This window comes from Scyliorhinus torazame, chromosome 1, assembly GCF_047496885.1.
Source record: "Scyliorhinus torazame isolate Kashiwa2021f chromosome 1, sScyTor2.1, whole genome shotgun sequence".
Taxonomy (NCBI): Eukaryota; Metazoa; Chordata; class Chondrichthyes; order Carcharhiniformes; family Scyliorhinidae; genus Scyliorhinus; species Scyliorhinus torazame.
In genome coordinates this window covers 269,719,984-269,742,985 of record NC_092707.1, presented here as the reverse complement: position 1 = coordinate 269,742,985, position 23,002 = coordinate 269,719,984, and the positions used below count along the sequence as shown (strand labels likewise).

The 23,002-nt window shown below is 48.5% G+C and overlaps 2 protein-coding genes across 2 annotated transcripts in view; both read right to left on the bottom strand.

Moving 5' to 3' along the window:
* Positions 1-14,480, bottom strand: part of crls1 (cardiolipin synthase 1) — a 66,231-nt gene extending 51,751 nt beyond the window's left edge. Inside the window, exons 1-2 of the mRNA XM_072506020.1 lie at positions 13,993-14,480; positions 9,694-9,831 (exon numbers count right to left, since the gene is read on the bottom strand). Of these exons, the coding sequence (XP_072362121.1) occupies positions 9,694-9,831; positions 13,993-14,337 (483 nt within the window). The 5' untranslated portion in view covers positions 14,338-14,480. The remainder of the gene's footprint in view (positions 1-9,693; positions 9,832-13,992) is intronic.
* Positions 14,481-14,917: 437 nt separating this feature from the next.
* The window catches only part of mcm8 (minichromosome maintenance 8 homologous recombination repair factor), a 44,967-nt gene continuing 36,882 nt past the window's right edge, over positions 14,918-23,002 (bottom strand). The window contains exons 16-18 of the mRNA XM_072506013.1: positions 18,800-18,876; positions 17,296-17,485; positions 14,918-16,530 (exon numbers count right to left, since the gene is read on the bottom strand). Of these exons, the coding sequence (XP_072362114.1) occupies positions 16,438-16,530; positions 17,296-17,485; positions 18,800-18,876 (360 nt within the window). The 3' untranslated portion in view covers positions 14,918-16,437. The remainder of the gene's footprint in view (positions 16,531-17,295; positions 17,486-18,799; positions 18,877-23,002) is intronic.

Genomic DNA, 23,002 nt, shown 5'->3' with positions numbered 1-23,002 from the left:
TACGATGCTCCACACGCTAATGGGAGCTGAGGCCCCAACGGGCCCCCTGGAAGTGGAGGGAGCGTACCGGGTTCTCGTGAGAAGACCAAAGGCAGGGGAAACACCACGAGCAATAGTGGTGAGGTTCCACCGCTACAGGGACAGGGAGATGGTCCTGAGCTGGGCTAAGAGGACACGGAGCAGCAAGTGGGAGAACGCGGTGATACGCGTATATCAAGATTGGAGTGCGGAGGTGGCGAGAAGGAGGGCGAGCTTCAATCGGGCCAAGGCTGTGCTCCATAGGAAGAACGTCAAATTTGGGATGCTGCAGCCGGCAAGATTGTGGGTCACACACCAGGGTAAACACCACTACTTCGAGATGGCGGAGGAGGCATGGACATTCATTCAGGAAGAGAAATTGGACTAGACTTGAGAAATTGATGTCTGGAGAGAGGTAGCGAGGTGGTGGCACAGAAATGTAAAGTGGGGAGAGGGGAGGGCTATAATGTAAGAATGTTGGACGGGGAATTTTCTCTTCCCCCCCCCCCGAGGGGGGGGACACACGAAGAAATGTGGGCGCCGGTGGAAAAGGAGACAGGGAAGGGGAATGAGGGAACTGCGCCATTAGGGGCGGGGCCGAGAGGGGAGCGTGGTTTTTTTCCCGCGCTATAGAAATTGAGGCGGGAAAAAGGGCGCAGGAGGGAAGGGGGCCTCACACGTAGGGAGGTCAAAGGATAAACGGGGGAAGCTGAGGTCAGCCAGAGTTAGCTGACTCCCGGAAGCAATATGGGGGGAGCAATCAAGCTAGAGGGGAATCTAGCTGGGGGTGGGATTAACTGGGTTGCTGCTGCTGAGGGCAAGGGGGAGCTGATACGAGACGAGGTGGTCGGGACGGGAGGGCGCCGTCTGGGGGACAGACGGGTGCGTGGGACCTGGGTGAGGAGCTGGCATAAAAAAGGGGATGGCTAGTCGACGAGGGGGGGGGGGGGTAAATGGCCCCCCAACCCGACTGATCACGTGGAATGTGAGAGGTTTAAATGGTCCGATTAAGTGGGCAAGGGTGTTTGCGCACTTAGAGACTGAAGGCGGACGTGGTTATGCTCCAGGAGGCGCACCTGAAATTGGCGGATCAGGTTAGACTGAGGAAAGGATGGGTGGGCAGGTATTCCACTCAGGGTTAGATGCGAAAAACAGAGGGGTGGCAATACTGGTGGGAAACGGGTATCGTTCGAGGCTAAGACCATAGTGGTGGATAGTGGGGGCAGGTACGTGATGGTGAGTGGCAGATTGCAAGGGGAGGCGGTGGTGCTGGCGAACGTATACGCCCCGAACTGGGATGACGCGGGATTCATGAAGCGAATGCGGGGACGTATCCCGGACCTGGAGGCGGGAAGCTTGGTAATGGGGGGGGGGGGATTTTAACACAGTGCTGGACCGGTCCAGATCCAGGACCGGGAGAAGGCCAGCAGCGGCCAAGGTACTTAAGGGATTTATGGAGCAGATGGGAGGGGTCGATCCGTGGAGATTTGCTAGTCCGATGGGGAAAGAGTTTTCCTTCTTCTCCCACGTCCATAAAGTATATTCCCGGATAGACTTTTTTGTATTGGGAAGGGCGCTCATCCCGAAAGTGGCAGGAACAGAGTACTCGGCTATAGCCGTTTCAGATCACGCCCCACATTGGGTGGATCTGGATCTAGGAGAGGAAAAGGAGCAGCGCCCACTTTGGAGATTAGACATGGGACTACTGGCGGACGAGGGGGTATGCGGAAGGGTGAGGGGATGCATCGAAAGATACCTGGAGGTTAATGATGGTGGGGAGGTCCAGGTGGGGGTAGTATGGGAAGCGCTGAAGGCGGTGGTTAGAGGAGAGCTGATTTCCATTAGAGCCCACAAGGGGAAACAAGAGGGTAAAGAAAGAGAGAGATTGGTTGGGGAAATTCTGAGGGTGGATAGGCAGTATGCGGAGGCCCCAGATGAAGGGCTATACAAGGAAAGACGAAGACTACAGACGGAGTTTGACCTGCTGACCACGGGAAAGGCGGAGACGCAGTGGAGGAAGGCACAGGGAATACAATATGAATATGGGGAAAAGGCGAGTCGGCTGCTGGCCCAACAACTTCGAAAGAGGGGGGCGGCGAGAGAGATCGGAGGAGTTAGGGACGAAACGGGAAAGATGGAGCAGAGAGCAGGGAAAGTGAACGAGGTGTTCAAGACGTTTTATGAGAGGTTGTATAAGTCCCAACCCCCGGACGGGAAAGAGGGAATGATACACTTTTTGGACCAGCTGGAGTTCCCGAGGGGGGAGGAGCAGGAGGTGGCAGGTCGTGGGGCGCAGATTGAGGTGGAGGAGGTAGTCAAAGGAATTGGGAATATGCAAGCAGGGAAGGCCCTGGGACCAGATGAGTTCCCGGTGGAATTTTACAGGAAGTATATGGACCTGCTGGCCCCGCTTCTGGCGAGAACCTTCAATGAGGCTAAGGAAAGGGGGACATTACCCCCGACAATGTCGGAGGCGACGATATCGTTAATTCTGAAACGAGACAAAGACCCGCTGCAGTGCGGGTCATACAGGCCCATCTCCCTCCTAAACGTAGATGCCAAGCTGCTGGCCAAAGTGATGGCGACAAGGATAGAGGAGTGCGTCCCAGGGGTGGTACATGACGACCAGACAGGGTTTGTTAAAGGGAGACAATTGAACGCCAATATACAAAGGTTGCTGGGGGTGATGATGATGCCCCCACCGGAGGGGGAGGCAGAGATAGTGGTGGTGATGGATGCAGAGAAGGCATTCGATGGAGTGGGACAATTTGTGGGAGGTGCTGAAGAGATTTGGGTTCGGGGAGGGGTTCATTAGATGGGTTAGACTCCTGTACGGGGCCCCGGTGGCAAGCGTTGTTACAAATAGGCAAAGATCGGGTTACTTCTGATTCCATAGGGGTACAAGACAGGGGTGCCCCCTGTCCCCGTTACTGTTCGCGTTGGCAATTGAGCCATTGGCCATAGCGCTGAGGGACTCTAAGAAGTGGAGGGGGGTGCTTAGAGGGGGAGAAGAACACCGAGTGTCGCTCTACGCGGATGACCTACTGTGGTATGTGTCGGACCCGGTGGGGGGGATGACAGAGGTCATGCAGATATTGAGGGAGTTCGGAGATTTCTCGGGATATAGGCTTAACATGGGGAAGAGTGAACTTTTCGTGATACACCCTGGGGATACACCTTGGCAATTGAGCCATTGGCCATAGCGCTGAGGGACTCTAAGAAGTGGAGGGGGGTGCTTAGAGGGGGAGAGTAACATCGAGTGTCACTGTATGCGGACGATTTACTGCTATATGTGGCGGACCCAGTAGAGGGAATGCCAGAGGTAATGCAGATACTCAGGGAGTTTGGAGAGTTCTCGGGATATAAATTAAATATGGGAAAGAGCGAACTTTTTGTGATGCACCCCGGGGAACAGGGCAGGGGGATAGATGCTCTGCCGCTGAGGAGAGTGACAGGAAATTTTCGCTACCTGGGGATTCAGGTGGCCAGGAACTGGGGAACCCTACACAAACTTAACCTGACGCGACTGGTAGAGCAGATGGAGGAGGACTTTAGGAGGTGCGATATGGTGCCCCTGTCATTGGCGGGCAGAGTACAGGCGGTCAAGATGGTGGTCCTCCCGAGGTTTCTTTTCGTGTTTCAGTGCCTCCCCATCCTGATTACTAAGGCCCTTTTTTAAAAAATAGATAGGAGCATTACGAGCTTTGTATGGGCGGGAAAGACCCCGAGGGTAAAGAGGGGTTCCTGCAGCGCAGTAGGGACAGAGGGGGATTGGCACTGCCGAGTCTGAGTGACTACTATTGGGCCGCTAATGTGTCGATGGTTTGTAAGTGGATGAGGGAAGAGGAAGGTGCAGCGTGGAAAAGGCTGGAGATGGCGTCCTGTAAGCGAACAAGCCTGAAAGCGCTGGCGACGGCGCCGCTACCGTTCTCCCCGAAAAGGTACACCACAAACCCAGTGGTGGTGGCGACCTTGAAGATCTGGGGGCAGTGGAGACGACACAGGGGAGTGACGGGTGCCTCGGTGTGGTCCCCGATAAGGAATAACCACAAGTTCGTCCCGGGGAGGATAGATGGGGGATTTCAATGTTGGCAGCAAGCAGGAATTAGGAAGCTGAAGGACCAGTTTGTGGACGGGACGTTTGCGAGTTTGGGAGCATTGGAAGAAAAATATAAGTTGACACCAGGGAATGCTTTCCGATATATGCAAGTGAGGGCATTTACGAGGCAACAGGTGAGGGAATTTCCGCAGCTCCCGACGCAAGGGATCCAGGATAGAGTGATTTCGGGAGCATGGGTTGGAGAAGGTAAAGTGTCGGAAATATACAGGGAGATGAGAGGTGAGGGGGAGACGATGGTAAAGGAGCTGAAGGGAAAATGGGAAGAGGAGCTGGGGGAAGAGATTGAGGAGGGGCTGTGGGCAGATGCCCTAAGCAGGGTAAATTCCTCGTCCTCATGTGCCAGGCTTAGCTTGATTCAATTTAAAGTTCTACACAGGGCACATATGACGGGAGCAAGACTGAGCAGGTTTTTTGGGGTGGAGGATAGGTGTGGGAGGTGCTCGGGAAGCTCTGCGAACCACACCCACATGTTCTGGTCATGTCCGGCACTGCATGAGTTCTGGGAGGGTGTGGCAAGAGTGGTCTCAAAGGTGGTGGGGGTCCAGGTCAAACCAAGCTGGGAGTTAGCTATATTTGGGGTTGCAGAAGAACCGGGAGTGCAGGAGACGAAAGAGGCCGACGTTCTGGCCTTTGTGTCCCTAGTAGCCCGGCGAAGGATTCTACTCATGTGGAAAGATGTGGGGGTATTATCCCGTGTTTTTGTTTTTTGCCAGTTGTTGATATTTGCTTTTTGTTTATTTCTTTTTTTTTCTCCATTTGTTGTTAGTTTAATATATTATTTAAATAACGTTTAATGCATATTCCTTTATTAAGTTGTAAAAATGGAAAATCTCTGTTTGAAAAATGTCAATAAAATATATATTTTTCAAAAACCATAAGAATCATTGCAGCATTTGATGGAGAGAGAAATTCAAATTTTCTCAAGTTTAACAAACAAAAGTTTGTAATAAATCTCTCATTCATTATGGTCTACACAGAAAACAAAATAAAAAGCACATTATAAAAAGCCAACCCAATGCAAAAATGATTTTCAGACAAGGAGCGCGTCCTGCGATGGGCGAGGAGCAGCAAGTGGGAGAATAATGAGGTGCGCATCTATCAAGACCTGGGTGCGGAGCTGGCCAAGAGACGTGCGGGGTTCAACCGGGCAAAGGCGACCCTCTTTAGGAAAAGGGGTGAAGTCTGGGGTGTTATACCCAGCGAGACTGTGGGTAACGCACGAAGACCGACACTATTATTTCGAGTCGCCAGATGATGTTTGGACATTTATTAAAGAGAAGTTGGACTCGAGTTAAGAGACACTTAATGCTTTGAAGATGGGAGGAGGCGGGGGTTTGTACATGTGTTCTGTTTTAAATAAGATTGTGGTTAGCCATGGACGAGAGAGCGGGTTGGGGGGATGCTTTGTTTAGAAGGTGGCTGATACGGGGTGGGGGGGGGGGTTCTGAAACCTGAAGCTAGCACTACCTTTCGGGAGACTGGGTTCTGTTTTAAGTGAGTGTGTTTGCTAATGGCTTTTGGAGAGCTGATGTTTACTTACTGTGGAATGTGATCTTGTAAATAGGTCTTTTCTATGTGGTGAGAGGGGCCCAAACAATAGGGCGATAGTCTGCCCGGCACCAGGGGTGGGGGCTATCGGGGTCAGCATGGATCAGCTGACTCTCGGGAGCGTGGTTTGGGGGTGACTTAGTGTTGAGTTGCTGTTTGATTTGGGAGATTAGGTTTTTGGTGTTTGGGGGAGGGGGCTGCTCTGCGGGCAAGGGAGAAATTTTCTTCGGGGAATAAAAGGAGGGTCGGGGGCGGCTGCTGCTTAAGGAGGTGCCCGGGAAAGCAGGGGGGCACGGGCTCGGGGCTGGCCAAGAAAGGGTAGTGGCTAGTCAGCAGGGATGGGGAGGGGGGGGGGGGGTGGAGGTAACCCCCCCGCCCAGGCTGATTACTTGGAACACGAGAGGTCTGAATGTGCCAGTGAAGAGAGTATGCGTGTTTGCGCATTTAAACGGACTACAGGCAGACGTGGCAATGCTCCAGGAGACACATCTGAAGGTCACTGACCAGATGAGATTAAGGAAGGGTTGGGTGGGTCAGGTGTTCCACTCAGGGCTGGACTTGAAGACCATGGGGATAGCAATTTTGATCAGCAAGCGAGTGGCATTTGAGGCTGGGAGAATAGTGGCTGATAAATGGGGTAGGTATATCATGGAGAGTGGGAAGCTGGATCTCGCTCTATGCGGATGATCTCCTCCTGTGTATTACGGACCCATTGGAGGGGATGGGGAAGTTCATGCGGATCTTAAGGGAATTTGGCAGTTTCTCGGGGTATAAATTGAACGTGGGGAAGAGCGAGCTGTTTGTGATCCAGGCTAAAGGACTGGCGAAGAGACTGAGGGAGCTGCCGCTGATGAGGGTAGAGAACAGCTTTCGTTAACTGGGTATACCGGTGGCCCGGAAGTGGGATTTGTTGCATAAGCTCAATCTGACCCGGCTGGTGGAACAAATGGAGGGGGACTTTAAAAGATGGGACATGCTCCCGCTGTCACTGGCGGGGAAGGTACAGACCTGAAAATGACGGTCCTCCCCAGGTTCATATTTGTATTCCAGTGCCTTCCCATCTTCATCCCTAAAGCCTTTTTCAATAAGATCATCTCGGGATTTGTGTAGGCGAACAAGACCCTGCGAGTGAAGAGAGTGCTGCTGGAACGCAGTCGGGGGGAGGGTGGGCTGGCGCTGCCGAACCTTTGCAACTACTACTGGGTGGCCAACATTGCCATGATCAGGAAGTGGGTATTGGGGAAGGGGTCGGCATGGGAGCGGTTGGAGGCGGCGTCATGCAAAGGCACCAGTTTGGGTGCGCTGGTAACGGCACCTCTGCCGTTCTCGCCGGCCCGCTACTCCACAAGTCCGGTGGTGGTAGCGACACTGAAGATCTGGGGGCAGTGGAGGAGACACAAGAGGGTGGAGGGAGCGTCAGTCTGGACCCCGGTATGTAACAACCATAGGTTCCTGACGGTCGGATGGTCCGACGTGTTCCAGAGCTAGCAGAGGGCGGGGATTAGGAGGATGGGTGACCTGTTTATAGATGGGAGCTTCCCCAGCCTGCAGGCGCTAGAGGGCAAGTTTAAATTGCTGCCAGGGAATGGCTTTAGATATTTGCAATGCAGGCCTTCCTGAGGAAACGGGTGGTGGCCTTCCCGCTGCTGCCGCCACGGGGGATACAAAACAAAGTAGTGTCCGGTACCTGGGTGGGGGAGAGGAAAGTGTCGGATATCTATCAGGAGCTGTTGGACACGGAGGAAACCCCGGTGGAGGAGCATAAAAACAAGTGGGAGGAGGAATTAGGAGGAGGGTTAGAGCCGGAACTGTGTGTGGAAGCCCTAGGTAGAGTCAATTCCTCCTCATCATGTGCCAGGCTCAGTCTCATACAGTTTAAGGTGGTTCACCGGGCACACATGACGGCGGCGAGGATGAGCAAGTTTTTCGGGATAGAAGGCAGATGTGCGAGGTGTGCGAACCAGCAAACCATGTCCATATGTTTTGGGCATGCCTGAAACTTGAGGAGTTCTGGCGGGGGTTTGCCAGGGCAATGTCCAAGGTGCTAGGTACATGGGTGGTGCCGAGTCCAGAGGTGGCGATCTTTGGAGTGTCGGAAGACCCGGGAGTTCAGGGAGTGAAAGAGGCCGACGTTCTGGCCTTTGCCTCCCTGGTAGCCCGGAGACGGATCCTGTTATTGTGGAGGGACTCGAAGCCCCCAAGTGTAGAGACCTGGGTTAGTGACATGGCTGGGTTTCTCAGCCTTGAGAAAATAATGTTTGTCTTAAGAGGATCAATGTTAGGGTTCTCCTGGAGGTGGCAGTCGTTCGTCGACATTCTTGGGGAAATTTAATTTAAAATGTCGGCAGTAGCAGCTTTCCGGGGGGGGGGGGGGGTTAGTGTTGTGTTTGTGTGTTTTTTGTTATTTTCGGCAGTTTGTGAAGATGGAGCCGTTCGGGGAAATATCTATTTTTGCACTATGTTAATGTTTAACGCCAATTGTTCCTTTTCTGTATTTGTTATAAAAATTTACAAATATTTCACTAAAAATATTTTATAAAAAATAGAAAAGGAAGGCATTCCAAACTGCATAATACTGGCTGCTTATTGATCATCACTAACGGCAGATGTAATTTTTAAAGAATAAATTTAGAGTACCCAAATCATTTTTTTCCAATTAAGGGGCAATTTAGCATGGCAAATCCACATACTCTGCACATTTTTGGGTTGTGGGGGTGAAACCCACGCAAACACAGGGAGAATGTGCAAACTCCACACGGATGGTGACCCAGAGCCAGGATCGAATCTGGGACCTCGGTGCCGTGAGGCAGCTGTGCTAACCACTGCACGACCATCCTGCCCTAATGGCAGAAATAATATCGATCTGAATTCAAATATGCTAGAAACCTATTAGCGAACAAAATAAATCATGTGACTTTTTGTTCCTCCAGGATATTAGCATCAATGTGCTAAATAAACTCAGTGATGACATTAAAATTACTGAATGCACAAGTTCCTCTTTTCAGAAGTTAGAGTGCAAAAGCGGGTGGGGCATTTTCTTCACAATATCTAACACTACATTGAAAACAATTTTTGAAAATACATTTTATAATATTTTAACTATTTTGCCCATGGTGATATTACCATTACTAATCTTTTGGCCCAGACATTTGACTCAGTGGCAAAGAGACGTCACTTGTCCTTGAAGAAAGCTGCCCACAAAGATCGAGTGACCACAGTGGAGTGAATGTCCCCTTTCCCAACATCCCATCCACAACAGCTGAAGGAGTACACCAGCATCCAGCAATGATGTCATCAAGCAGGCTAAGCAGCCAATCGTTTTGAGGTAGCCTCACAGACAAGTCAGGAAATTAAAAAGCAACGATTATCCTCTTTTTACAATCGTTTTACAGATAGCAAAAAAAGGGATATACACATGGATTAAACTTGAAGCTAAAGTATCATAAACTTTAAAAATATATAACATTCTGTGGAATTTATCATAATAGAGATACTTGACAGATGTGAAATTAGTTTTTCACGGCCAGAGTTGTTCAGAAGTAATTCTGAACTTAATATGCCATTAAACAATCCAGTTGCACGTCATTCAACAGGGCACGACTTTTTCCCCAAGGGGTTTTACAGCTAGACTATCAGTTTAAAAGTTAACGTTCAACTCAAGTGATTTCTCAAGCACCTTCTGTGGACAACCAAATGATTTCTGACAGCAACGTCTGGATTTCCATAACTGGGCATGTGTGAATATCAGAAGTTGCCATCAGTCTTACATTTGTAATGATAGAAAATACTGGCAAATTCATCATCATTACAATCACAAAATCCAGGTAGCTGTCTTTTAACATAAAACTTTCAAAGTTTTGTACACAATGGATGTGGTGCAACACACCATGCAGAAGTTTGCACTTAAAAGTTGATTGTATATTTTATCAGCAAATTTGAAAGGCATGTCTTTCTTAAACACTGTAATTTTGACAAAAGGTTTCAAATAATCAGAGCTGGTTACTCACCAGATCAGTAATTCCTGCCAAAGTAAAAAGACCCAGAGCTAGATTGAATTCTTCTTCCACAATCAGGTAGCCCAAATATGGTGACAAGCCAATCCTTGCCATACATAGTAAGTTTGGAATTGTCCATGGATTTTCATACTATAAAGAAATATAGGAAACATATTTGTTCATATAAACATATTCTTGATCACCACTAAGAAAGGCTAATTTTGTCTAGGGGGAGGAAAGAGTGCAAGGTTTCCATTATATATTTCCCACTAAGTCTTCGCCAAAAGATCTGTGATTATAACAAGCTTTCAACCATTTCACATTTTGCAACAACACAATTAAAATTTCCTACAAAATAGTTTTTTATACCTTCTGAACATCTGCATCAAGGACTTCATTGAAGGCCTCAGCTTGGCCCAAAAGTCAAGACTTGAAGTTTGTATTTGATAGGGGCATCACTATCAGCTCGAGAGAGAGAGAGAGAAGTTGCAAAATCTTTGCAGTTATATAACTTCAATGTAGAAAAACATGAGCGTGGTGTGTGTCATCTGCACACATTTCCTGGCAGTAATGAATTTCAACTTCCTCATATTCTATTAAAACTTCTGATTTCTAAATAAGTTATATATGTTCAAAGTGCTCCAGTCTTACCCTTCCCTTTATCTAACCTCCTCGGCCCCAAAATCCTCCAAGAATTCTGTTTCTAACCTTTTGTGCAAAGCCGATCCTTTCACCCCTGGCTGCACCATTAGCTTGTCTAGGCTTCAAACTCTGAAATTTCCTCCTGAAACCTCTTACTGACTTCTTTAAGTCCCTCTTTAAAACCTTTTTGACCATCTTAATATGCCATCTTCTCTGTGGCTCAGTACCAGTGTTTTCCCCGCAAATATGTTCCTGCGAAGGTTCCCCCCCCCCACACACACGTTAAAAACACTATGGACGTGATTTCTGCCAGGTGCATGGGCACGGTCCAGATCACAATTACACTAAGTCATTTTTTTTATAGCTTGGGAAGTGTCTCACTGAATCATCCCCAATTTTTTCTGGAATGGGGAACTGAAGGTGCCGGCAAGACCAGCTCCTCAGAGATCAGGACGCCTTTTTAAAAAATATATAATTTTTATTAAAGGTTTTCATAAAATATCAATAACAAAATGAGAAAAAAAAGAACCCAACAGGGTTAAGTACAAAACACAATCTAGAAAAGCAACCCCCCATACCTCCCCCCCCGTCCATAAATAATAAATTAACATTAACACCCCGACTTAACACAACAGGTATATACACCCCCTCAGACCCTTCAGTGTCAATAACACAAAACAATAAAGTAAACCCCCCCCTCCCCGAGCTGCTGCTGCCATTGACCAATGTCTATCGTTCTGGCAGAAAGTCTAAGAACGGTTGCCACCGCCTAAAGAACCCTTGTACCGACCCTTTCAAGGCGAATTTCACCCTCTCCAATTTAATGAACCCTGCCATATCCCTGATCCAGGATTCCACGCTTGGGGGCCTCGCATCTTTCCACTGAAGAAGAATCCTTCGCCGGGCTACCAGGGATGCAAAAGCCAGAATACCGGCCTCTTTCGCCTCCTGCACTCCCGGCTCTTCTGCCACCCCAAATATTGCGAGCCCCCAGCCTGGTTTGACCCTGGATCCTACCACCCTCGACACCATCCTCGCTATGCCCTTCCAAAATTCCTCCAGCGCTGGGCATGCCCAGAACATATGGGTGTGATTTGCTGGGCTCCCTGAGCACCTAACACACCTGTCCTCACCCCCAAAAAACCGGCTCATCCTTGTCCTGGTCATGTGTGCCCTGTGCAGCACCTTAAACTGTATGAAGCTGAGCCTCGCGCACGATGAGGAAGAGTTCACCCTCCCCAGGGCATCTGCCCACGTCCCTTCCTCAATTTCCTCTCCCAACTCCTCCTCCCACTTACCTTTTACCTCCACCACCGAGGCCTTCTCCTCCTCCTGCATCACCTGGTAAGTTTCCGAGATCTTCCCCACTCCCACCCATCTCCCCGAGAGCACCCTGTCCTGGACTGTGTGTGGCAGTAGCCGCAGGAATTCCACCACCTGCCGTCTGGCAAACGCCCTTACCTGTAAGTACCAAAAGGTGTTTCCCGGGGGGGGGGGGGGGGGGGGGGGGGGGGGTACTTCTCCTCCAGCTCACCCAGGCTTGCGAACTTCCCGTCCACAAACAGGTCCCCCAACTTTCGTATCCCTGCCCTGTGCCACCCCGAAAACCCTCCACCCTGTTCTTCCTGGGCGAACCGGTGGTTTCCCCCGTAATGGGGTCCACGTCGAGGCCCCAACTTCCCCCCCTGTGCCGCCTCCACTGCCTCCAAATTTTGAGGGCAGCCACCACCACCGGGCTCGTGGTGGGACGCCCTTTTTAAAGGGTGCCCAGATCTCAAAGTTAAGTTGAGGGTCCCACCCCCTGCAAACATGGGCAGCACGCCCAACCCTCATCCCCGGAGAGGCAACCTGCCCCATCACTAAATGTCTGCATAACACTCGCTCCACCCCACCCCCGCACCGCCCAGGCATAAGGGTGATCCAACCCACCTCCATCTATCCCTCATCGGCATCGCCCCCCCCCCCCCCCCCCCCCCCCGCCCCCCCCAAGTGAGGGGAGGGTTCTCCATTGTTAAAGCCTCACCCCCCTTTCTTCATACCCACCCTTCAAACCCACCACATCCGTCATAAACTCATTTAGGCCCTCCTTTTATGCACCTCTTCACCCCCCTTTCGCCATCTATGCACTCCTTCACCCCCCCCTTTCATGGGCATGGACCCTCTCAGGCCCTGCCCATTGTTACCCAGGCTCTGCCCATGCCATATTGGCATTGCTCAGATGTCACATCGAGATTGCCTAGGTGTCACATTGGCAATGCCCCATTAGCCACGTAGGCAATGCCCATGTGCCACATAGGCAATGCCTGTGTGCCAGGGACAGTGCCAGATCACTGCCGTCTCCTACCACCCGGGGGCTCCAATGGCCTTCAAGTCCCCTGGTGTGGCCATGATGTCTGGTTTCAGTCAATGTTCCAAAATGTCTCTCCCAAACAATCTTCCTCGACTTCAAAAGCAACAATCAGACATTATGTTAGGCTTTAAATGTCAACCAAGTTCATAATGATCAAATAGTCCTGGTACTGGCAAGGCAATCCAGAGGTAGTTCAAATCCTCCCCATAAAAAGTAATAATAATCTTTATTAGTATCACAAATAGGCTTACATTAACTCTGCAATGAAGCTACTGTGAAAATCCCCTCGTCGCCATATTCTGGCGCTTGTTCGGGTACACAGAGAGAGAATTCAGAATGTCCAATTCACCTAACAAACACGTCTTTACCGTGCCGCCCAAGGGAACCTATCTCTCGGAGATAGTCTTACATGTAACTTCAACTCCCTACCACCAGTTTGGTTGATTCTCAACACAACCTGCTCCGGTTTCCTCCCAAAGATGTGCAGGTTAGGTGGATTGGCCATGTTAAATTGCCCTTAGTGTTCAAAAAGGTTAGCTGGGTTACGGGGATAGGGTGGAGGTGTGGGCTTGGGTGGGGTGCTCTTTCCAAGGGCCAATGCAGACTCGATGGGCCAAATGGCCTCCTTCTGCACTGTAAATTCTATGATTCTACGATCATGGTATGTTTTCCTCACTGCACAGAATTTGAGTTCTGCTTTGCTCCTCTGTCATGAATGTGAAATACATGTGTCAGATAGAACTTGCGCATCAGGTATGAGTGGCACACAAATTTGGGTTGAAATTCATGGAACATTGATGGATGGATTTGTTTATTGTCGCGTGTACCAAGGTACAGTGTAAAGTATTTTTCTGCGAGGTCAAACAGACCATTTAGTACATGAAAAGAAAACAAAATACATAATAGGGCAACACAAGGTGCGCAATGTAAATACATAGACACCGGCATTGGGTTAAGCAACTGAAGTGTTGTATTAGCTCCAGAATGATGGACTAGTGATGTGCACCGTTGTTAATTTGTTTAAAATTGCAGCAATTTGCGGAGTGACTGAGACATATGAGTGTGATTGAGTGAGTCGAAGATGTGCCTGAGTGAATGTGTGTATGAGAGGGTGTGGGTTCATTGAGTGCTGGAAGCAAGAGGGAAAGTGTCAGTGAGTGAATTTGAATGAATTGTTGGAAGAGCTGAGATGCAAAGTCAAACAATGTCGTGGAGAGGGAGGGAGTGAATGAGGGAGAGGGAGGGAGTGAATGAGGGAGAGGCGGAGGGAATGAGAGGCGCAGGAAGTGAGGGACTGGGAGTGAGGATTATCTCCTTACCAGCTCTGGAGGCCCTGCCGCCGTCGCCCTCTCCTCTCCGACCCTGCGCGGCGGGTAGGGCCGGGCAGCTTCCTTCTTAGTGAACGCTTTGCCGATCCCATAGTCGCGGCCGCCGCAGCTGGGGCCTGGGGCGACCTCCCGCCGCCTGCCTCTGGCGTGGGGGGAGGACCACCAGGCAAGTCCGGAGCCGGGCACCAGGCGCCCTCTCCCCGCCCCGGGTCCAGCCGAGCTCAGCAGCCGCGTATGGGCCCAGCAGGGCGGCTGCCCAGCCCGGGGCCCCGCCTCCAATATAACCGGCCGGCTCAGCGCCCGCGCGATCGCCCAGCGGCTTTTCCACAGGAACATGGCCCGGGATGCAAGCGCCTGACGCTCAGTGCGAGCAGCCCCGGCCGCCGCTGCTGCCCCGCGTCCGCCTCAGTCGGCAGCAGCCCCGAGAAGCCATCACTTTGCGGCGAGGTCCCGGCCGGGAGAGGCCCGAGTGACACTTGCTTAAAGGCGCAGGCCTCACACTTTTAGCCGACTTTTAAAAAAATATATATCTTAAAGTCGCCGCTGTAGAGACTCCAAGCGGCAACTGGGGCGCGTGGAGAAAAGCGTCATCGCCCACCTCATATTGTGCTCAACAAACTCCCATAAACAGCAAACTAGCTGCTACATTTATGACAACAGATGTCAGTTGGTCATGAAAAGTGCTAAATAAATGCTGGTCTTTTGGTGAACTTGCATGCACTGGCTTGACAAGTCATTTTTTTCCCAGTATCTGGTATGTTCTCCAGTGAACTAACACCAAACTTTTCAATGCTTCGATTTCTGTACTTGGTTCAAAATTTGGATGATAATCTCTCGTGAAATACATAGACTGACAAAAAAAATGAATTATACACACAGGTCTCAATAAAGGTATCAGTCCAAACAAAAATGTATATTTGGTCAGTGTTTAAAATATATACCATTTTAATAGCTTTTGGTAAGTTCATTTTTCAAAATACATTTTCTTATTAGATGGACAGAAATGTCTTTCCATACTTTGTAGATTATAACGGAATTACAGAACATAGTACTTCTGAACCGCAAGCTGTTTTTGTACAAATGTTAACATTTGAAGTAAAATTTCTATAGAGTTCAGGGAACAATTACTTAATGACATAAATACCTACAAAAGTAGAAACAAAAATGTATTGATTCATTATATACTTCCAGCAATGTTTCTAAATTGGAAAAGATTATTTTTACAAAAACTGTCTTCTCACTACACATTTATGGAAAAGGTCCAAGTAGATCCTTCTCCAAACTAATGCCTTAAATCCACTGAAACACTTCTACCACCAGCGTAGAAATACACAGATAAAACCCAGCTGAGGTACTAAGCATCCCGGCAGTCAAGATATTATTGCTTAAATAATACCTGAGAGCAAAGGCACATCAATGAAGTTCAAACAGTTTCTTCTGACGCACATCTAATGGTTATTAAAACTCTTTCAACCTGCCAAGACTCAAGCCTTCCAATATAAATTCTTAAGTTTGCATTTATGATGGAAACTTATGTAAAACTGACACATACATACTTATGTCTTCAGTGGCAGGATACAACTACAGTGTGGCAAGTTTAGTTAGTGAGTTTCCATTATACACTTTTTAAAAGGAAATTAAATTGTGTCTGCACACTCAGGTCAGATTAACCCCACTCTACCTGGTCTTAACCCCCTGTGCAACACCCGGGAGATTATTTTACTGCTTTTTATTCTCCATTCACCCAAGTGGCATATATCACACCAGGTAGATGCAATACTGTGCAATTCTTCTGTGCCTTTCAAACTATTTTACCTCCTTTCCTCAAAAATACAGCTAACTCCAGTTATGTAGAGTGCACTGGATTTAGGTTCAAGCTCAGCTTTCTATGACACAGCGAATATCAAGATCCTACTCTAATTAAATCTCCTTATTGAACGGTAAATGGTCTTTTGTGGAGAAGGAAAATAATGAGGATGAACAAATCTATTTCAATCAACACTTTCTGAAACACAATGAAATTAATTAAGCAACTTTATATGTATCTTGCCAGACTGGGCTGGTTATTTTTTTAAACTAAAATTAATATTTTGTTCAAATCTAGTACAAGTCATTAAATATTTAAATCGTCTCCCATACTATTTGCTGATTTGCAACTTGAAATATTTATGCAATAATAATCATAATAAACCAAAGGTACTTTAATCTTTAACTCTCCTTGGGCTGGATTCTCCATCCCGCCGCTGCTCCATTACGCCATCTGGTCAATGGGGTTTCCCATAGTGGGGCAGCCCCATGCCATCGGGAAACCCCGGGCTGCCGGCAAAACAGAGCATCCCGCCAGCGGAGAATTCAGCCCCTTGTCTTTGAACTAACGCCCTCAAAGGAAAACAAGTCGACAAAGGCAGTTGCTGTAGAAGTCTCGTTAATCTGCAGTTACATGGTCTGCAGCTGATAAAGTCTTGGTCCCTTTTTTAACAAGTAGCCCTGGTCATTCAAAGAGTGGACAAATCCCTCAAAGTCAGACACCTGCATATTTAAAGACAAAATAAAGTTGGGATTTAATCCTTATCTGTAGTTTTAAGCATCGCAACAGCTTGCATTTACACAGCAGCTTTATGTCCCAAGACATTTCACTAAAAAATATACAAGGAACTATTGTGGAGTCAAGAGAGGGTTGTTGAGAGGTTACGTAGAAAAGAATCGCTTGTCACAAGTAGGCTTCAAATGAAGTTACTGTGAAAAGCTCCTAGTCGCCACATTCCGCCGCCTGTTCGGTGAGGCTGGTATGGGAATCGAACCGTGCTGCTGGCCTGCCTTGGTCTGCTTTAAAAGCCTGCGATTAAGCCCAGTGTGCTAACCCAGCCCCAGATGGGCTTAGAACATAGAACATTACAGCGCAGTACAGGCCCTACGGCCCTCGATGTTGCGCCGACCTGTGAAACCACTCTAAAGCCCATCTACACTAAATAGAACATAGAGTTTGTTTTTAAATAGGATGTAGAGGGGAAATTTAACGAGGAGATTTCAGAGTAGGATCAAAATTAAAGCTTTGCAAAAAAGCGTTGGGAGAAGGAACAACAGGAACCTGAATTGGAAGACTGTGTGTGGAGGGTTCTATAGAATGGGGCGGGAAAAGAAGAGAGGTTGGAAGCCAAGGAGTATGTAAAACAAAATGTTGGAAGAAAAACAAAAAGTAGAACAAATAAATCTTTATGTAAAAAGTATTCAAAATCTCAGAATATTCAACTTCACAACCAATTAAATATTTTCAAATTACAACAAAGTATTTACCTGTAGCTGTATTTCTCTTGCTAATTGCTTGAGTTGTTGAAATTCAAAAACAGTTTTGTAAGTCTGTTCTGCTATCCTATTCAGTGCAGCCACAAATCTTTTTGCCTGGGACCGTTTGCTCATACCAGAGCCATGCTGTGAGCGCTGAAAATCTAACCTTCCAAGCTCATCAGAGAAAGTATCTAACAAGCTGTTAAAATAAGATATTTATTTCATGAAAGTGATCTAATTGATTGTAAATTGAGAAAAAAAAAAGGGAAATAAATACATTGGTGCTTACATAATCCTGGGGCAATCTAACATTTTTTTTAAAGAATGAAAGTTTACCAGCAAGTATTTAAAGCTTTAGACTGGTGCCAAAGTTACCTTGACTACAGACGGATCCAGAAGATATCAAGAGGCAGCATTATTACCTACCTCTGAGACCAAGCATGGGAAAACCAGAAGTACATACATAGAACATAGAACATAGAACAATACAGCGCAGTACAGGCCCTTCGGCCCACGATGTTGCACCGAAACAAAAGCCATCTAACCTACACTATGCCATTATCATCCATATGTTTATCCAATAAACTTTTAAATGCCCTCACGAATTAGTGAACGAATTAGATAGGAACATGTGAGCATCAAAATCCTATTGTGGAAACGAGCTATTCACGAATATGTGCAAAACGAAATGAGCTAGAAATGGATACTCATGAATTTTATTTTATTACATTACCGGTAGAAATATGTAGCTGGAAAATGATGAGCAACCATAAGAGCCTGCAGTACAGTAAAGCTATTTCCATATTCTGTAAACTCCAATTGCCAAATGCGTTCAGTATACTGATGACTCACAGATTACGGTGTAACAGAAGTGTTCTCTTCTCCCATTCACAAACTGACCACGTTCTCATGATCTGGTCTACTCTTCGCACCACTCCATCAATCTGTCAATGTATCCCAATATTTAAGATAAATCCTAACCCAGATGGGATTTTCTAATTTGGCATTAAGTTCCCACCCAACGTTTGGATTGGGGTTCAATGGGCTGGTTTTCACCATTCCTTTAAATGTACAATTTCCCGTCAAATCCTAATGATTCCAGCAAAGCTTTTTGGGATGTAAAACTGAGAAACCTGGTGCTTTACTTCATAAACAAAGTATATTTCCTTATTTAGTAGGCTCTCAGAAGAAAGTGGGGAAATGACCCCGAAACAGGCATTATGAGCCTTTATTTGCCACAAAAGAATCACTAGTAAAGATTATTTGTAACTATTGCCCTCCAAATGCTGTGTACATCACTAAAATGTGTCAGATCCATGTACATCCTGGAGACTTTTGGGATATAAATTAATTTCTTCCTCCTAGATATGTTCACGATCAACATTTGAATTAGCCTTTGTTTATTGAATACTATTTGTTTTATGTTGTAGCTTTGTAAATTTTGAACCTCTATGCTTGCCTCCTCTCCTCTGCAAGACTGAATGAAAATAATTTTGAAGAAAAGACACTTTACCTATGTTTCATGATATCCACCACATCTTCTGCATCACTTTTTGTTGCGTTTTCTCGGAGTTCCAATTTTGCTCTTGCCTTTTAAATCACAAAGCAGAGTTTTTATCCCAGCAACCATTTATATAGCACCTTTAAAGTATTGAAATATCCCAAGGCGTTTCACAGGAATATTATTAAATGAGACACTGAGCCACAGAAGGAGATATTGCCGGAATTCTTTGTTTGGGAGACTTAAGTATTCCCGCCAGGACTGAATAGTGTGAGATTCGCACTTCCGTTGGGGGCGCTATTCGGTACGCAAGTCAGGACATGCCAACGGCCCAGCAGGCGTTGTAAACCCTGGGGCCAGAATTAACGCCAGAAAGCCTGACAACTGGAGCTATTTTTAAGCATTCCACTTCCCACACACTCACTGCAGCCACAAAGATAGCTCAGAAAAGACATGCCCCCCCCCCCGCCCCCCCTCCCCCAACAGGTTCGGGACTCCGAGGTGGACCCACAGCTCCATGCCAGTGGGGAGAGGAGGGACACCTTCTTCCCCAGTTCCCCAGGGTGGGACGGAGACTCTAGCCTACCCTCCTTAACAGCATCTGGAAGGTGGTGGCAGAGGCAGTCAGTGCTGGCAACCTCACCAGTAGAAAACAACTGGTGATCCAGAAGTGTGATGGTTATTGGTGAGGCAAGCCTCGATATTGCTACCAGCAAGGGACCGGAGCATGGTGTCAAAATCGGCACCGGCCGCAAAACGGATTTTTCTTTCGTTTTGCACAATGCTCTGCCTGATTATGATTCTTACTTCCGGCATCGCGAAGTGGAGAATCCAGCCCATTAGCACAGGTGACTGAAAGCTTGATCATAGTGTAGGTTTTAAAGAGTATCTTAAAAGGAGGAAAGTGCAGCAAGAGAGGTACAGGGAGGATGCTCCTGAGATTGTGGTGTAGGAACTGAAGAGAAGGCCATCAACGGTGGATTAAATTGCGGATGCACAAGATGTCATAATTGGATGAGTGCAGATATCCTGGAGGGTGTGGAACAGGAACAGATTACAGTGGGAGGGGAGGATTTGAAAAAGGATGAGAATTAAAAAATCAAGATGTTACTTGACCAGGAGCTGATGTAGATAAGCGAGCACAAATTATAGGGGAAGCACACTTTGTACAAAATAAGACAGCAGCAGCAGCGCTTTGGATGATCTGAAGTTATGGAAGGTGGATTACCAGAAGTGCATATCAAGAGTCGAGTTAAGCTAACAAAGGCAATTTGGGGGTTATCTTTGCATTCCAGAATGATCCTGGAATAGTGAGCAGTTTTCACAGATGGGAGGAGGACCCAATAGTGTTTTAAAATGGTCCAACAAGATCTAACATCAATGCACACTGAATTGACTTCCGGTGGTGGCCATGGAGTGAGCGGGCAAACATTTGGTGGCTCCCACTCGAGGTGGATTTTTTCGGTCTTTTCCCCACCTGAAGGGTGAGGTATTTGAGTGCAAGAGGTGCAGGAGGGCCTGGGTAGATTTTATTCCTCTGGTGTGGCTGGTGGATGGAACCATGAACTAGCAGTGGGGAAAGAAGCAAAGAGCTGCTGGAGCAGGAGAGTCTTTGTGGTGCGTCATAGGATAAGATGACAGAGGGCAAGGGAGCTGCACTGCCTACCCAGTGGTCAACGGAGCCGCGAATAGAGTTCCTTCATAGAAAGTTCTGTCAGCAGAGGAAAAAGATTCTGGAAGAGCTGGCCAAAGTGGTGGAACCAATTAAGTTGGAGATCGTGAGAGTAGAGCAGAGGCTGGAATCCCAGGGCAGGGCGATCCAGAAAATGGAGGAGGCAATGGGGGTGGACGCGGAGCAGTTGGCCTCATTGGTGGCTAAGGTGGGGGTGATGTGGGAGACCCAAAAGAAAATGAAGGAAAAGGTGGAGGAATCGCTCCAGAAGACAAAATCTGAGGATCGTGGGAATGCCCAAAGACATCTAAGGTGCGGAGGCCGGCAGGTATGTGGCCAAAATGTTGGAGAAGTTGATGGGAAAGGGGGCCTTTGACCGGCCCCTGAAGATCAACAGGGCACTGATGAGGAGGCAGCAGGCGGGTGTGCGGCCAAAGGCGATGGTGGTGCAGTTGCACCACTTTCTGGACAAGAAGATGATTCTCCATTGGGCGAAGCAGATGAGGAAAAGCACCTGGGAAGGGAACGAGCTGCGGGTGCACCAGGACCTGGGAGCAGAACTGGCGAAGAGGAGGGCCGAGCTTAACCATATCAAGGCTGCCCTCTTTAAAAGGGGGTGAAGTTCAGAGTACTGTACCCTGCCCGCCTCTGGGTGACTTTCCAGAAGCAGGAGTATTATTTCAACACGCCAGAAGAGGCAATGGGGTTTATGAAGGATAATGGACTGGGAGGAGAACGAGTACATTGAACTTTGGAGGCATTTGTGTGTGTTTTTTAAAAAGTTTTTTTCTTTAAAAAGTCTTTGATGTGGGTTTTCTGGAGAGCATGTTTTTCATGGAGGAACATCATGGGTGAGTGGCCTTCGAGGTGTGGAACATTGTGGCAGATTTGCGGAGGAGAGGGTTGTGATGGTTAATGGGAAGCTGGTAGTTTTGGTAAACGTTTATGGCCCAAATTGGGATGATGTAGATTTCATGAGATGGGTGTTAGGAAAGATTCCTGACCTGCACTTGCACCAGTTGATTATGGGGTGGGTGGACTTAACGGAGCTTGGACCGGTCAAGTCAGATATCGGTGAAGGTGTCAGCAGTGGCGAAGGAGCTGAAGGGGTTGATGGAGCACATGGAGGTTCGGGAGACCGAGGGCGAAGGAATTTTCGTACTTCTCCCACGTGCACTGGGTATATTCCTGGATTGACTTTGTGCTGTTAGACAGGGCGTTGTTGGCGGGGTGGTCGGCTCGTAGCATTCGGCGATCGTGATCTCCGACCTCGCGCTACATTGGGTGGGTTTGCAAATGGATGGGGGGGAGGGGGGGGGGGGGGGGGGGGGGGGGGCTACCCGCAGTGGAGCCTGGATGTGGGGCTGTTGGCGGATGAGGAGGTGCCAAGCTAGTGAGGGCTACCATCGGGGGTACGTGGAGCTAATTCGACATGGGGGAAGGTCACGGCCGCCACGCTGTGGGAGGCGTTCAAGGCGGTGGTTAGGGGAGAGTTTATCACAATTCGGGTGAATAGGGGAAAGCGGAGATGGCAAGGCAGATGAGATTCTGAGGGTGGATAGAAGGTATTCGGATGCCCCGGAGGCAGTGCTGTTAAAGGAAAGGCAGAGGCTCCAGGTGGAGTTTGGGCTAGTGTCTACGGGGTAGGCGGTGGGGCAGTTATGGAGGCCAGTGTACAGGGTCGTGGGAAACGGGTCGGCGTAGGGTCAGATGGAGACGGCATTGTGTAGGGGAACGGGTTTGAGGGCTTTGTTGTTAGCGTCTCTGCGGGTCTCACCAGCCAGGTACTCCGTGAGCCCAGTGGTGTGGTGTCGGCATTAAGGGTATGGGGTCAGTGGAAGCAGAATTTGGGATTGCAGGGTGCCTTGGGATGGGCACCGATCTGCGACAACCATAGGTTTGCGCCGGGGGTTTAGGCGCGATGTTTCGTGGGTGGCAGGGATCGAGCAATTTGGTGACCTACTCATAGGGGGCAAGTTTGCAAAGTTGAAGGACCTGGAGGAAGAGTACGAGCTGCCTAGGGGGAAACGATTTAGGTACCTGCAGGTCCGGAATTTCATAAGGAGAGAGGTGCAGTCCTTCCCTGGGTAGCCACCCCTGGGGTTTCAGGATAAGGTACTGTAGAGGGAGGAGATAGGGGAGAGGACGTCTATAAGGGGTTGATGGGTCATGGTGGGGGAACATAATACGTCAGTGGGAGGAGGAGCTGGGAGGGGAGGTGGCGGCCGGGACGTGCGCAGAGGGTGAATGCACCCTCGTCGTGTGGAAGGTCCAGCCTCATTTAGTTTAATGTAGTCCATAGGGCACATATGACGGTAGCAAGGATGACTAGGTTCTTTGAGGGAATGGAGGATAGGTGTGGTGGTGCGCAGAGAGGCCCGCGAATCACGTCCACATGTTTTGGGCATGTCCAAAGCTGAAGGGGTTCTGGCAGGGGTTCGCAAAAGTGATGTCCGAGGTGCTGGGGGTGGAGGTGGTCCCGAGTCCAGATGTGACGATATTCGGGGTGTTGGAAAACCCGGGAGTCCAGGGGGGTGAGAGCG